This window comes from Carica papaya, chromosome 8 (assembly GCF_054855325.1).
Source record: "Carica papaya isolate Zhongbai chromosome 8, ASM5485532v1, whole genome shotgun sequence".
In the NCBI taxonomy this organism is placed as follows: Eukaryota; Viridiplantae; Streptophyta; class Magnoliopsida; order Brassicales; family Caricaceae; genus Carica; species Carica papaya.
In genome coordinates this window covers 9438967-9456206 of record NC_142316.1, presented here as the reverse complement: position 1 = coordinate 9456206, position 17240 = coordinate 9438967, and the positions used below count along the sequence as shown (strand labels likewise).

The 17240-nt window shown below is 36.7% G+C and overlaps 1 protein-coding gene and 1 long non-coding RNA gene across 2 annotated transcripts; one reads left to right on the top strand and one right to left on the bottom strand.

Annotated features, from left to right (window-relative positions):
- The first annotated feature begins 1754 nt into the window (after positions 1–1754).
- On the top strand, positions 1755–3624 carry LOC110814530 (acylphosphatase family). The gene is made up of 2 exons (XM_022042009.2): positions 1755–2607; positions 3197–3624. The coding sequence occupies exons 1-2, from the start codon at positions 2293–2295 to the stop codon at positions 3461–3463; spliced, it is 582 nt and encodes a 193-aa protein (XP_021897701.1). The 5' UTR covers positions 1755–2292; the 3' UTR covers positions 3464–3624.
- A 12650-nt stretch (positions 3625–16274) lies between these two features.
- Positions 16275–17140, bottom strand: LOC148240480 (uncharacterized). The gene is made up of 2 exons (XR_015813870.1): positions 16999–17140; positions 16275–16635 (listed from the first exon to the last, which is right to left on the bottom strand). It is a non-coding gene; the product is annotated as an uncharacterized LOC148240480 (long non-coding RNA).
- Positions 17141–17240: the final 100 nt, after the last annotated feature.

The following is a 17240-nucleotide window of genomic DNA, read 5'->3' as shown; positions in this document are numbered from 1 at the left end:
ATGGGGAGACTTGCAATCGAATTCCAAGCGGGTATGGGAGAATTTTACCTTTTTTTGCGGTTGGCGGTGGCTCTGGTGCGGCGGCGGCCGAGGTCGGTCTCCTTCTCCGACGAAGGTAGGGCGGCTAGGGTTAGGGTTCTCCTACGACGCGATGTTTATATACTCATTTTGCGTCAATCTAGGTCGTCCATTCACCTCGACATGGAACGAGGAGAGTCATCCGATCTTTACCTATTTAAACCGATTGCATGGGCGAATCTAAGTCGTCCATTGCGATTAATCTCATCCGTCCGATCGCGCCTAAGGAGGGAATGTATCTGAGCCGTTTACGTGCATGAGATCGAACTTGGGCAGTCAGATCATTGGGCACGCGGATCGCCCGCGTGGGGTCGACGTCAGCTTGTTTTGACATGTCTCTGGTTCGTCAGGGTTGCTGTATATTTTCTATTTTTACATTTTAACCATCCGTTTCTAAATTTTCTTTCAAAAATACCAATTGAACTCAAAATTTTCACTCTTTTTTTCCCAAAATTACTTTCGATTATATCTCTAACCTATTTTTTCTCAAATAATTTAATAAAAATAAATTAATTTAATTTAAAAATAATTTTTTATTTTTTTTTATAAATGCCAAAATTGATTCCGGACCAAATTCTAAACCTGGACATTACATTTCAACCTGTAAAAACATAAAATATTATTGTATATTATCGAAAAACCATCATTACAAAATTTTTAAACAATTTTATTACTAAACAAGTACATTTAATCACTTAATTCGTCATATTTCAAATCATTTATATCCTTAAACAAACTTGATCAAAAAAATCTAAATATATATATTAAAGCCTTATATTACAATTCAAACCCTCTTTCCTCTAGTCCTTCTAGTAAGTTGAATGTATATAGATAAGAAAATTACTTTTATGGTATAAAAAGTGATAAAGTTATTCTAATATTAAATTTGCCTTGGGATTTTGAACACTTCCTTCACTAATCTTTTGAAAATAGAATGCCAATTTTCTGATAAGAAACATTATGCTCTTCAAGTACTTTCTGATTTCTCTCAAAACTTTTATACACTTTCTGATCTCTCTTATAACTACAATTCATAGTCTAAAACTATAGAGCTTCTTGACTTTACTTTTGGTGTGAGCCAATTTATGAGTAACTTTTATGGATAATTGTTTCTTTGCATATCACTCCTTCAATGTTATTAATTTTATTGTGATTTTTAGAAACGAATGTGAAGAAAAAATTGGAATATATAGCATATTTCTTTTTAAAGGGAATTTATTCTCTACAATCTAAAACCTTTTTACTTTTTTTTTTTTCAATTTATTTTTATTTTGAATTATTTAATTAATTTTTTTTTTCTTTTTTTTAGTGTCTATGTGAGCATTGAAATTAATTGATTTATATAAGATCTAAAGTACATGGTAGTAAATTATAAAAACAAAGTACAAAGTCTTAACTTAAAAAAATTTCAATTGTGAAAGTGAAAATCCAAATTTTTATAGTTGTACGAAAATATTAAATATAATAATTTTATAAGTTTTTGAAGACAAAATTATGTAAGGCTTTTTGAATAAATAATTTATGTTTGAGGATGGAAGAAGGGAGAAGATTCCAGAATGAAGAGAAGCAAAACAGTTTCACATATTTACCAAAACCCCAGGATTTTTCAGAAACCTCCCGAACTCTTTCTTTTTCTTTATTTTTCCAAATTTTCGTTCATAAGATGATCAAGAAAGGAAACTCGGAGCAATAATGGCGACGGATTGATTCGAATTCAGGATGTTAATCTCAGACTCAATCATCTTCTTCTTCTTCCAGACTACCGTTGCTCTTATTCTCTTTGTCTTATTATTTCGTGTTGCCTTTGTTTTCTTCTTTCTCATCCTCCTCCTCGCTCTCTGTTCTGATCTTATTTACCTTATTCTCGATTTCTTTTCTCCTCAATGACTACTCTATGTTTCTATCTATCCATTACTTTACTCCCTGTTTTGTGTACTATATGTTAGCAATCAACAACTAAATTGATATGGTGTTATGGATTCACTGATGTTTGTGTTTAATCGAACTCATTCTCTTAATTAATATATGGGGATAATTAAACAGATATTATTTTTCTTTATTTATTTTTAATATAATGATTACCTTTTTCAAAAATCAATAGCAGTCCTCGTTTTGTAAGAAAAATAATAATAAGTAGCGGATGGGATTTCTGTGGATTCTCTGCTTATCCAGATAGAATCTAATTCCATTTCTTCATCTATAACCTGTTTGAATATGGTATCATCACTCATCATCATCCAACAATCGCCTGCAACAACCAGATTTCTCAAGTCTTTAGAGAGTAAGATTCTGCGCCAATCATGGACCAATAGAAGCTATACTATTTGTCCTTGTAGGCTCCCTATTCTCCTTTACTACCACTCTACTTCTCTTCATCATCATTTTCCGATTGGAACTCCACTTCGTCATCCTCATCGTCCTTTTCCTTCTTTGTTCCGTCCTCCTCCATATTCTCTTTCTTCTCCTCCTGCCTCCATGACTACTCCTCAACCTGCACCGGATTCCCATCACTCGTCTTCGGACAAAACGGTACTTTCTTACCTCATCTATGTATCTCTCTCTTCTGCTTCTCCCATGCTGTGTTATCAATGTTGTATATTTTGCGATTTTGGTCTTTAATTAAGGCTTCTTCAGTTTTATTAGGATTTTAGCCTGGTGACTAAATGGTGAAAATGACTACCTAATCAATGTCACATGTCTTCCATATAACCTTTTTTGTTGACTTCGATTTATCGTGATTAATGGGTGCGTTACTGTAATGGAATTCGGTTGTTACGTTCACCTTTTATTTTAGGGCAAGCAATGGGTCTCTTTAGATTCACAAATCACATGGAAGATGATGGATGTTGATTGTAAAAAATTAGGGTTTTGGGCATAGTCATATCTATGTTAATTGTACATGTGTGATGAAACGGAGTTCTAGGTTTCATGTGTTCGTAGATTTAGTATCGACCCCGTTTTGATTTGTGCAGTCAGGTGTGATTGCTATCTCCTTCTTAGAATAAAAAATCGCGGGAACAAAGGTTTTTATTTTTTTGGTGTGGAAATTAGGCTTTGAATATTCTCTTTCTAGCTACTGGCCATGTCTGAGTGATGGGGTTTTGCTTTGATGGTGCAGGTGAGGGTTGTGATTAAAGGGTGGGTCCAGGGTGTATTCTACAGAAACTGGACAATTGAGAATGCCTCCGAGTTGGGCCTCAAGGGTTGGGTAAGGAACAGGAGGGATGGTTCTGTGGAAGCTCTCTTCTCCGGGAACCCTGATGCTGTCCAGGAGATGGAACAGAGATGTCGTCGTGGTCCCCCTGATGCTTTGGTTACTGGACTTCAGGTTTTCCCATCCTCTGAATTTCCTGGCACTGAGTTTGTGCGCAAACCTACAGTTTGATCAGTCTATGTAAACGCCCACTTACTCGTTTAGTATGAATGGCCCTTTTCGTTCCAAGTTATCTTTCTGAAATCTGAATCCTCTTGAATTGTTTGTCTGATGCATATTGGATAAATGGATATGGGATCAATTCTTGAATATGTACTCGTTAGTTTTCTCCACTGTTCTCCGTATATTGGCTACTTTGTCTCGGGCAATTTTAGAGGAATAGACATAAGTTTCAAGCAGAAATGTATTTGCTTGTAAAAATAACTGTTTTCTGTCTGCACAGAGCAAAACCTACATTAATTTTTAATTGTGCGGATAGCGTTCTTTGCTTCATTAGTTTACAGACAAATAATGCCTTGTTGATTCACATATCAATAAAATGCTATACTTCTAAACATGAGTTTGTATTTTCTTGTTCTAGTAGCTTGGATGCTTGTTAAACCTTCCATGACAAATTGTTTTGAGAAATAGTTTCCTGTGCTGTGTATATTACCTGTAGAAAACTTGCTTGGCGAAGGTATTCAAGTGTATCCACTTATATTAATCCAACCCCCAACTTCAAGTTCTAACCTGCAATGCCAAAGTCCTTCACGAGGATAGGAGAAACCTTTTCTGATTAGCAGGATGAAAAATGGAGTAGTTTCAACCACAGAGCTTTTTGACCCCATCCTTGAAAAGCTGGTACAAAGCCTCCCTGACTATCTTGGAGACCAAAACAGCAGGTTGCTATCTTAGTTTTGCAAATAATTGTAACTCTTGCTGGAGTCATTTGTCACTATTGATTTGACGCATTACTTTGCTGTAATGGTTGGACTTCTTGGATGCAAATTCTGATTGGGTGGGTTCTTTCTTCAATTGGTTTAGATCAGAGAACATTCTCATGTCACTAACTCAAAAATATAACAAAGCTATATGCTCATTACCCACCAGGCTACTTCAGTCTTTTAATGTGGCCTTTAATTAAATTCGAAACGACACTTATTCTTTCTTGGACCCCTCATTATGCTTTCATGCTCCTTAAAAAGCCTTTACTTTGTTCTACAAGTTCTCTCTTAATGTGAAGCTGCACACCACCAATTTGGCGGCCAAGTTAGTGTGGTCTCAACCTCTGGTAGTCAATAAAAAAAAAATCTTTAGTTTAATCTCTCAGAACTTAAATATAGAGAAGGTTAAACTAAAACAATATCTAATATGTAATACCCTCCAGTGGCTTAAAACAAAGTGATATGAGATTACTTACTGCACTAATTTAGTCTCCTAAGTTGGCCTTTAATTTATCTTCAAAAGGACATTCGTTTTGATTTGAACCTGTAGAAATTTTTTTAAAAAAATATTTACTTTGTTTTCACTATATTTTTTATATTACAAATAACTTATAAATATGTAAGAATTTTTATTTATAAATACTTTTTTTTTTACAATAACAATTCTAAATAATTATAAAAAATTATTACTAAGAGTTATATAAAAAAAAATTATCACAATTAGTTAGACAACAAAATATTCATGTCAACACTCTCTCTCAAATTGGTACAAAAATATTACATATGTCCAACTTGCATATCAAGTTCTAAAGAGTTTTGTTGTAAAGTCTTTTAATAAAGATATCTGTCATATGATTATTAGAAAATACATGATATATCATAAAGAGCCGTTAACCACTTTCTCTTTTATGAAGTGAAAGTTAATCTCAATATGTTTCGTCCGGTAATGTTGAACTGGAACAATACTAATGACTACTTTATTGTCACAAAACAATGATAAGCTTCCTTTTTTAAATAGTTCTAATTCATTCATCAGCTTCTGCAACTATAATAATTCACATACCCCTTGAGACATTGCTTTATATTCTGCTTCAGCACTAGAACGGGTAACTAGACTCTATTTTTTTATTTTTTCATGAAATCAAGTTGCTATCAATGAGTGTGCAGTAACCAGTAGTTGACCTTCTATCATATGGAGATCCAGCTCAATCAGAATCTGTAAATGCTTCTATTTTAAAGTGGCTATTTGTGGAGAAGAGTAAACATTTTCCTAATGCAAATTTTAGATACCGTAATATTCGAAAAATAACATGAAAATGAATCTCGCGAGGATCATGCATGTACTGACTTACCAGTACAGACTAACTGCATAAACTATATATGGTCTGGTACATGAGAGATAAATGAGTTTTTCAACCAATCTCTGATATTTTTGCATGTCAACTGATGTACTATTAACAGCTTGTAATTTGTGATTACTTTCAATAGGAGATTATCCTGATTTGCAAGCCATCATTTTAGTCTCTTCTAATAAGTGTAGAATATAATTTCTTTGAGAAATAAAGATTTCTTTATTAGATCTGACAACCTTAATTCCCAAAAAGTACTGCAATTTTACTATATTTTTAATTTCAAATTCTTGAGAAAGAAGTTCCTTTAGTTCAACCATCTTATTTGTATCATTTTCAGTCAGTACAATATCATTTACATAAACAATGAGAAAAGTGATCCTACTCTCACAATGTTTGATGAACAGAGTATGATCAGCGTTGCTTTGCTGATATCTGAAAGAGATCATAACTCTTCTGAACCTTTCAAACCATGCTATTGAAAACTGTTTTAATCCATGCAAGACTTTTTTTAATTTACAAACCTTCTTTTGTATTCTTTCATCTTCGAATCCAGGTAGAAGTTTTATGTATACCTCTTCCTCTAAATTCCCATGAAGGAAGATATTTTTTACATCAAACTGGTGTAATAATATTAGCAGCACAGGAGAATAATGTTCTGATTGTATTCATTTTTGCGACAGATGTAAAGGTTTCTTGATATTCAACTCCATAGGTGTGACACCCCGCTCATTGTTGTGCTTAATTGATTAGAAAAATCCTATTTATTCGGGTCTTTGGCCACATTAAACTTATTTAATTTTCTCCGCATGATATTTATCATAATTCGTAAAAATTTGGCTGATTTTTAATTATTTTGTTTTTATAATTTTAATTTTATTATTTAATTTTTTACATTTAACTTATTTAAATTAAATTTAGAAAATTGATAGAATTCGAAAAAACGATGAAATGGGAAGAAATCCCGTGGGGAAAATCCCGCTGGAAAGCAGAACTGCCCATGCTGATGCTAGGCATTATGCGCGCGTGCAAGCACGCATAGTAGTTGCGGGACGTGCGCACAATGCGCACGTCCCATCCACATGCACGCACGCACGAGACGTTCTCACAATGTGCATGTCCCCTCCGCACGCACAATGTGGGCATAGGTCCTGTGCGCGTCACCTCAAGCACGTCGTCTGTGTAGTAGGCCTGTGTGGATAGGCCCTACGTACATGGCATTTAGAGCGGATAGGCCCTGCGCGCGCGGCGCCTAGCGTGGATAGGCCCTGCGCGCCTGGTACCCGCAGTAAGCCTGCGCTTGCAGCAGCGTTGCACGCCTAGGCCCTGTGCGCGTGCAGGCTAGCCCCTGCGCGCACGACAAGAGGCCTGTATGCCTGTAGGTTAGCCTGCAGCGTGCCGTCTGGGGCACTGCCGCCTCGGGCAGTGCGCCATTACCAGTGAAGGAGATCCTCCTCCCTCGTTTTTCGTGTTGAGTATCTTTTTCTCCTCTCTCTTCACCATATTTCGCCACTTGGTGCAAATTCAACGGTTCTAAAATTCTATAAATTTACCATTCCCCTTTCGTTGCTCAACACACTTCCATTCTTCCATTTTTCAAGATTTAGAAAGAGAGCGAGAGAGATAGTAGTCTAGTGAGAGAATGAGGGAAAGAAAGGAGAACAACGAAAGAGAAAACATCAAGATTTTGGTAAGAAATTTAATACTTCTTTTGACGTTTTAAGGATTTTTTTTAGATAAACTAAAATTATTAAACATGATGATTGTGATTATGCCTGTTTTGTATGTCTTTGTGTTCATAGTTTAGATAAGTCGAATTGTTATTTTTTTCAAGCATGCTATATGAATTTCAGACACTTGATGAATTGCATGTAATAAATATAATATGTAATCGGTAAAAATAAATAGTATAGGAAGAAAAAGAAAAGAGAAGTGTGGAATAAAGTATGATTGGTCCAAAGTATATCCGTATTGACATGCATATTGCATGAGGTATCTCGTTAGACTTTTTATCTCTAATGGGTATTTGTTTCCCTTACCCTTCGGGGTATCTGTTTCCTCCTCCCCTATCTAGTCTAGAAAGACGTAAGAGAACTGCTCTTATTGGATGACAGCGTACCTTATGTAACGCGAATATTTGTAGGGGTCACCCGTTGCTAAGTAATGTCGTGACTATAGATATCTATTAGGGCCACTATGGTTGGTACAGTCGTGATTATAAATCATGTCATGGTTTGGCTAGCCGAAAATGGGCCTGAGTAAATTGTTGTATCTGTATCTGATATGGTCTTTCCACTTGGGTAGTCGAAAATCTGTATCTGCCTTTAAGGATGGAAGTTGTAACGATTTTGCAAAACATGACACGAAAATCTGATCATTTCATGATTTATTTAATTTTTTCTATTATCTAGCATGATGTATGTTTAATTATTTCATATTAATGTACTGTTTTCATAATAAATAAATTATTTTTATAATGTAAGATCGATTTACGATGAGGCCAAAATGTATGCTGTAAGTTAAAATAATTCACCTTTAAAATCTTACTATGTTAATTTAATACTGCTTTCCTTACTGAGTATATAAAACTCACTATTTCCATTCTTCTTACATGATGAAGAAAATGAGGAAACGCAGGCTAACCTACTCTTGGAAGTCTATGAGGATCCCATGGATCCATAAAATTTGAGTGCATGATTGTTCTCGCACTCTGATGAGTTCAATAGCATAGTGAAAGAAGTGGTCTTTTTTTATTTTTTGTTTCTTTTGTATTTTGTAGTCATTTCAGGTCTCAATTATATGTATGTAACTTGAACTCATATATACATATTTGTAAAAGATTTATAATAAGTTTTTCCCGCTGCATTAATTTTACTATGTATTTGTTATTCTAAATCTGTGTCTAATACCCATTTACCTTAATTAGCATCTGGGATGTCATAGATGGTAATAGAGCAGAATAGTTGCGGATCAAATCCCTTACACTAAGGCCTTAGGTAGAAAAAACCCTTAGAGTATCTAAGAAAAATAAGTCATCTTTTCAAAATTAGACCACCAACTCGTGTCTTCCTTTCTTTTCTAGGAATGACGCTAGGAGGACCATCTGTAGAGTGTACTGAGCGACCTAAAGTCCCGAATCACCCAATTAGGGCTAAATTTTCCAAATTCTTCTAAGCTATCCAAGGACTAACTGCAGCCGCATGACAAAATCAAGTCAACCCCTTTCCACCTCCTGCCCCTGAATTCTGAAACACCGAAAGATCTATTTCCTACAACATAGTGGAGTTTAACAAACTTAACCCCCCATACTTTGAAGGTGGCCCTGATCCTTTAGTAGCCGAAACCTGAATCCTACAGATAGATAAGCTCTTCTCTATCCTAGACCTGACCGAGGAACAGAAAGTACCCCTTGCAACCTTCATGCTAAACAACGAAGTAGAACACTGGTGGCAACTTAAAAAGGAAGTCCTACCTACCTCTACCACCTGGGAAGTTTTCATGAATGCATTCTTTAATAACTTCTTCCTGCCTATGTCCGGAAAAGAAAGATGAGGAATTTTAAGACCTCCACCAAAGGAGTCTAATGGTTGCCTAGTATGCAGCCCGTTTTGTTCAATTGTCTAGGTTTGCCCCTCTAATGGTCATCCCCGAGAGTCGAAAAGTGCATCCTTTGGTCGCTAGGGGCAGTCCTTTATAAGGTGTTGGGTACTTCTGCACTGATAACATGCGTTATTGATATGCCGACAGGGCAGGTCACCATGCGAGCGACCACAATACTAACAAGGTTGGTTAGATCGAGCAGGTTGAACTGTAGGTGGAGGCAAAGCAGGGGGGAGGGCAACTTTAGTTTGTTTATCAGGGTGGCTACTTATTGAGTAAAGTAATCTCCTTCTAAGCTGTCGGGCAATGCATTGGTATTTGGCCGATATGAGATCTTTGGCCAATTGAGCATGTTCAAGCACCTTCGCATACGAGTTGGGTCTCAGCATCGCGACCCGATCATAGATGTCGACACGAAGGTCCTGGCCTATAGCACAAGGTTGCGTGTACTATTTTGATGAACCCGATAACCTTCCTACTACTGTCCTTATCTAGGGTATACTTTCTATTCATGACACGTCTGCCAAGACTTTGATCGATACAGGTGCAACTCACTCTTTTATTTCTCGTACATTTGCTTGTAATCTTGATTTTAGACTATAATATTTGGTAGAAACATTAACGATAGAAACTCCCTGTAAGGGACTGCTAGAGACTTATTGTGTACGTAAAGATTGTAGGATAAAAGGTTCAAGAATAGAGGTATGTGTAAACTTGATACTGTTAGATTTTGTAGGATTTGATGTGATATTAGGAATGGACTGGTTGAAAGAATATAAAGTTATAATCGATTGTGAAAATAAAATTATAACTTTACATTCTCTGAAAAATGATTAAAATTTTTGTTATTTTCTTAACCAATGAATGAACAGGAATATAAGTGTTAATCCTGCTGTGTGTATCATACTAATTGTTTACAACTTTACAGATGTCTTTCCTATCGAACTTCCTGGTCTACCTCCCCCGCGAGAAGTAGAGTTCTTAATTGAGTTACTGCCCGAAACCCAACCAATCTCGAAGGCTGCTTATCGTATGAGTCATGCTGAGCTAACAGAGCTGGAACATCAGCTTTCTGACCTGATTACCCAGAAGTTTATTAGCACTAAACATTCTCCTTGAAGCGCTTCGGTGTTGTTCATGAAGAAAAATGATGGTTCTCTTAGACTCTGCGTGGACTACCAAGAACTCAATCAAGTGACTGTTAAAAGTAAGTACTCCTTACCTCGGATCGATGACCTCTACGATCAATTACAAGAAGCCAGGACCTTCTCTAAGATCAATCTCATGACGAAATACCACCAGTTGAGAGTAAAAAAAAAGATATTCCGAAGACCGTCTTTTGATGTAGGTACGGTTTATACGAGTTCAGGGTAATTGCATTTGAAATAACCAATGCCCCAACAGCCTTTATGGACTTAATGAACAGAGTTTTCCGGCACGCACTATATTAATACGTCATCGTTTTTATTGATGACATCCTAGTGTATTCAAAGAGCTTGAAGAACATGCAGTGTACTTGACTAAAGTGTTGGAGACTCTTCGAACCAACTGCAACCTAAATTGAGCAAATGCTCTTTCTAGTTGGCCCAAGTTTCCTTTCTCGGACATGTAATCTCACGTGAAGGAGTTTTTGTAGACCTATCTAAGGTGAAAACGGTAGTCAGCTGGAATCCACCCACCAACATGGTCAAGGTACGTAGTTTCCTTGACTTGCCAGGTTACTACTGATGGTTCACTGATGGATTTACTAAGATTGCCACTCTATTGACTCGACTTACCCGAAAAAGGGTACCTTCCATTTGGAATTATGAGTGTAGTAAAATTTTCATGGAATTGAAGCATCGTCTCACCTCTGCTCCTGTGTTAATCCTTCCCGACAATACGGGAAGATTTCAGGTCTACTGCGATGCATCTCATATTGGCTTGGGGGTGTGTCTTGATGCATCATGGTAGAGTAGTTGCCTATGGGTCTCGACAATTGAAACCTCATGAGCAGAACTACCCTACCCACGACCTGGAACTTACGACCATTATCTTTATCCTGAAGATATGACATCATTACTTGTATAGCCAAACCTTTGAGATTTATACTAATCATAAGAGTTTAAAGTACATCTTTTCACAGAAGGAGTTAAACATGAGACAGAGACACTGGATGGATCTCCTGAAGAACTATGACTGCAAGATTATCTATCACCCCGAGAGAAAAAATGTGGTCACTAATGCACTAAGCCGAAAGGAGTCTGCTGTGGCTTAAACCATGACCTCTAGTTGGAAATTGATGGACGTCATACAGTCTCTCTGCCTTAGCTATTATGACAAAGGCACCTATCTTACCCAGATCTGACCCTTGCCGGATCTCTTTATAAAAATCTGGGAAGCTCAATCCACGAACCCAGAACTCACCAAGAATCTAGGTAAGTTCACTGCTGACGAATCCCCTGATTTCAGGATTTTAGATGGTGGACTGTTTTGATTCCGGAATTGAATTTGGATCCTTGTTGCTGTAAGAGCGGATGTTCTCAAGATCGCCCACGCTTCTAAACTATTCATCCATCTAGGAAGTACCAAAATAAACTAGGAATTGAAACGACAATATTAGTTGCTAGGAATGAAGATAGTTGACTACATCTCCCAATGCCTCACTTATTAGCGGATAAAGATGGAACATCAGAGACCTAGTGGCTTGTTACAAGTTCTTCCAATTCCTAAATGGAAATGAGAGCATGTAACTATAGATTTTATTACAGGATTACCCAGAAACTGTTCTAGTCGAAATGCTATCTGGGTCATCGTGGACAAACTGACCAAGACTGCCTATTTTTTGCCCATCAAAACCACTGACTCCACCAGCAAGTTAGCCCACCTATATGTTGATGAGATTGTCTAATTTCATGGTATTCCCTCATCTATTGTGTTTAACTGTGATCCCCGATTTACCTCCCACTTCTAGGATAACTTTTAGGAAGCCCTGGGGTTTGGGTTGTATTTTAGTACCGCTTATCATCCCCAAACGGATAGTTAGTCAGAACGTACGATACAGACATTGGAAGACATAATGCATGCTTGCGCCCTCGATTTCGGTGATAACTGGTATGAGTTTCATCTCCTTTGTGAATTTACTTACAATAACAATTATCGTTCTAGCATAGGCATGACCCTATATGAAGCACTATATGGAAGGCCTTGTCGTTCTCCTACTTGTTGGAGTAAAGTCAAAAATTAGTGTCATTTAGGACCTGATTTTATTTAGGAGACGATTGAGAAGGTCGCAATCATTCGCAAGAACTTGGCCATTACCCAGAGCTATCAGAAGAGTTACGCTAACAATCGTAGGAGACCCTTGGAGTTTGCCATGGGAGATTAGGTCTTCTTCAAGGTTTTTCCCTATAAGGGAAAGACGCGGTTCGGGAAGAGAGGGAAGTTGAGCCCTCATTATGTGGGATCTTTTCAGATCATCAAGCTCATTGGACCCGTGGCATACTGTCTCACTTTATCTCGAGAATTTACGGGTCTACATGACATCTTTCACGTCTCGATGCTTAAGAGGTACCACCCTGATCCTTCTCATATTATTCCTTGTAATGAGGTACAAGTATAAGCCGACATGACTTATGAGGAGGTGTTCCCGTGGAGATTCTTGGGTGGACCGATAAGGTTTTGCATAACAAGGCAATTCTCATTGTGAAGGTACGATGGCAGTATCATACCCCGAAAGAAGCCACGTGAGAGTTGCAGAACGAGATAAGGGAAAAGTACCCGAACTTGTTCGAGACAAATTTGGGAATCAAATTTTTTAAAGGTGTGAGGGTGTAACATCCCGCCCATTGTTGTACTTAATTGATTTGAAAAACTCTATTTATTCGAGTTTTTGGTCGCATTGAACTTATTTAATTTTCTCCACATGATATTTATCATAATTCGTAAAAATTTGGTTGATTTTTAATTATTTTCTTTTTATTCAATTTTAGTTTTATTATTTAATTTTTTGCATTTAACTTTTTTAAATTAATTTTAAAAAATTGATAGAAATCAGAAAAACGGAGAAACAGGAAGAAATCCTGCAGGAAAGAAGAACTGCCCGTGCAGATGCTGGGCACTATTCGCGCGTGCACAGTTGTCGCGGGACGTGCACACAACGCATATGTTCCATCTGCATGCAAGCACGCATGTCCTATCCGCGTGCACAGCACGGGGATAGGTCCTACACACGTCACCTCGTGCGCAGACAAGTGTTGCACACTGTGCGTGCACCGTCCGCGCAGCAGGCCTGTGCGGATAGGCCCTGCGCGCCTGCAGCCTGCGTTCGCAATGCCCTGCGCACGGATAGGCTAGCCCCTGCACTCGTGCAGGAGGCCTGTGATCTGCAGGCTAGCCTGTAGCCCGCTAACCCCACTGTCCCCTCGAGCGGCGCACTGCCGCTACCGGTGGAGGAGACCCTCCTCCCTCATTTTTCATGCTGAACATCTTTTTATCCTCTCTCTTCACTGGATTTCGCCACTTCGCACGAATCCGATGGTTCTAAAATTTTATAAGTTGACCATTTCCCTTTCATTCCTCCTCATACTTCTATTCTTCCATTTTTTAAGATTTAAAGAGAGAGAGAGATATAGTAGTCTGGTGAGAGGATGGAAAGAAAAGAGAACGGTGAAGAAGAAAGTATCAAGGTTTCGGTAAGAAATCTAGTATTTCTTTCGACGTCTTAAGAAGTATTTTTAGATAAACTGATATTATTAAATATGATGATTGTGATTTTGCATGTTTTGTATGCATTTGTGTTCATAGTTCAGATAAGTCGAATTGTTCTTATTTTCAAGCATGCTATGTAAATTGCAGACACTTGATGAATTGCATGTAATAAATATAATATGTAATCGGTAAAAATAAAGAGTATGAAAAAAAGAAAAGAGAAATGTGGAATGAAGTATGATTGGTCTGAAGTATATTTGTATTGACATGCATATTATATCAAGTGTCTTGTTAGACTTTTTATTTCTGAAAGATATCGGTTCCCCTTGCCCTTCGGGGTATCTGTTTTTCCTTCCCTTATTTGGTCTAGAAAGACGTAAGAGAATCGTTTCAGGTGGATGACGGCGTACCCTCTGACGATAGTGGTATCACGAATATCTGTAGGGGTCATCCGTGGCTAAGTAATGTCATGATTATAGATATCTGTTAGGACCAGTATGGTTGGTATGACCGTGGTCGTAGATCGTGCAATGGTTTGGCCAGCCAAAAATGGGTCTGAGTAAAATGCTGTATCTGTAACTAATCTGCTCATTCCACTTGGGTAGTTGGAAATCTGTATCTGCCTTCAGAAATGAAAGTTGTAATGATTCCACGAAACATGACATGAAAATCTAAGCATTTCATGATTTATTTGATTTTCTATATTATCTGACATGATATTTGTTTGATTTGTTCATATTAATGTACTATATTCATAATAAATAAATTATTTTTATAATGTAAAATTGGTCTACGAGGAGGCTAAAAGGTATGCTGTAAGTTAAAATAATTCACTTTTATAATGTAAGATCGGTTTATGAGGAGGTTAAAAGATATGCTGTAAGTTAAAATAATTCACTTTTAAAATCATACTAAGCATATGAAACTCATTCTTTCCATCTACCCGTAGATGAGGAAGAAAATGAGGAATTGCAGGCTGACTTATCATTGGAAGTTTATGAGGATCCCGTGATCTACAAAATTTGAGTGCATGATTGTTCCCGCACTCTAATGAGTCCAATAGTATAGTGAAAAAGGTGACATTCTTTTGTATTTTGTAGTCACTTCAGGTCTCAATTATATGTATGTAATTGGAACTTATATATATGTATTTGTAAGAAATTTGTAATAAGTTTGTTCCATTGCTTAAATTTTATCATGCACTCGTCATTTTGAATCTGTATCTTACATCCATTTGCCTTAATTAGCATCTGGAATGTCACAATACGTCTGAGAATACCCTTTAGCCACTAGTGTAGCTTTGTATATTTCAATTGAACCATCTGCTTTGTGTTTTACATTGAACATCCATTTATAACCAATCATTTTCTTTTCTTATAGAGTTGAAACAAGTTCCTATGTTTCATTTTTTGCAAATGTTTTCATTTTTACAATCATCACTTCCTTCCATTTGGGATATCTTAGAGCTTCTCTATAATAATGTGGAATAGACACAGAGAAAATAGATAAGACAAAAGCTCTATAGGAGGGACATAGAGAGTTATAGGATGTTTAGTAAAATTTTTAACTCATTTTCTAATAGCAATAAGTTTATCAGATAATTCACAAGGCAAAGATGATTCACCGATATCTTTTGGAATTGAAGAAGATTCTTGATTGGATAGACTGCATGATGACTTTTTCTGTCTTATTTTTCCTTGAATACCTCTTCAAGTCCAGTTTATCCAGTCGTCGAGCATTTTCTTCTTGAATATGATCTTCTGACATGAAATTCTCCATCTGAATATGACTGTCAAGAGTGATCAAAATGGATATCACCTCTTCATTTCACTCTCCCCTTAAGAGGACTTGGGATAAAGTTGAAGTATAGTTTAAATTCTCTAAAAGTAGCATTCATAGTCACAAAATATTTTCTAGATGGCAGATGATAATACTTGTAACCCTTTTGAGTAGGAGAATATTCAACAAATACACATTTGAGAGATTTTAGTTTTAGTTTACTCACATTTCTAGCATGGACAAAGCAAACAAATCCAAACACTTTGGGGAGAATAGTATAAGAATTTGTAAATTGCAAAACCTCCAGAGGACTTCTAAAATTAAGAACTCGCAAAGACATTCTATTAATAAGATAGACAGCTGAAAGAATTGCATCTCTGCAATAACTTTTAGGTAGATTAATTGTGAACATTAGTGACAAAGCTACCTTCAATATGTGTCTATTTTTTCTTTTAGCAATTCCATTCTATTCACTAGTGTAGGCACAACTTGTCTGGTGAATTATCCCATTAGACTCCAAGTAGGCACAGAATCTACCATCCATATATTCTGTACCGTTGTCTATTCTTAGAATTTTAATTTGAGCATCAAACTGTGTACATACCATTCTATGAATTGACTGAAAGCATAGGAACACATCACTTTTGAGTAACAAACCATCTATTTTCAGATAAAAATGTATTCTGAGTAAGTCCTCAAATATTAGAGTGAATGGTTATAAAAGGGGTAGAACTTCTATAGTTACTCACATGATATGAACTCTTGCTACGTTTAAATAACTCATATGAATTACAAAATAAGGAATCTATTGAAGTTCTTTTAAACAATATGAAATATAATTTTTCTAGAGTAAAGAAAGAAGGATGTCCTAATCGTCGATGCAACTGTAGGATTTTCCTATTGACATTCATATCTTCGAAGGCAGCTTGATTCCCAATGACGTTTCGACTTCTATTCAAGACATATAAGCTATCCTGCAATCTACTAGTGCCAATCGTCTTTTCTGTTTGAAAATTTTGAAGGACACAATTATTAAAAATAAAAATTCAATTTTATAGTTAATATCTCTATTAAGGGCACTAATGAATAAGAAATTGTTTGAAAAACTAGATACATAAACAACTGAAGTCTGTGGAACGATCGAAATATAATTAATAGAACCTATTTTAAATATAAGACTATATGATCCATCGGTGACATATTTTTCTGTTGAGTACGAAAAAAATAGGTCATAAAATTTTTAGAAGAGTTTATCGTGTATATGTTGGTTTTAAAGTATATAATTCAAGGATTAGAATTGAAAATAGTAGGGAGAGAAACGGTACGTGAGCATTAGAATTGAAAATAGTAGGGGGAGAAACGGCACCTGAATTTACCATTTTTGACGTTCCTATAGAGAAATAACAATACCCAACTGCTAATTTAAAGAAGGGAGAAAAAAATCCGAAGGATGCCAAGAAATATTCCAACACCAATGGAGACCAAAAAATGCTGCGAGACCAGAGGAGATCACCAGAGACAAGTATGTCTGGCAAGACAGAAGAACCAGAGCCGGATCCGAGAGAGACAAGTCTGGAGCCTGAGACAGAGGCAGGCACGCGCCGCGGG

Bases quoted from the DNA above. Each gene is read 5' to 3' on its own strand.
- LOC110814530 (XM_022042009.2), top strand. From the start codon at position 2,293: ATGGTATCATCACTCATCATCATCCAACAATCGCCTGCAACAACCAGA. The intron at 2,608-3,196 runs GTACTTTCTTAC...TTGATGGTGCAG, and splicing joins ACTCGTCTTCGGACAAAACG to GTGAGGGTTGTGATTAAAGG.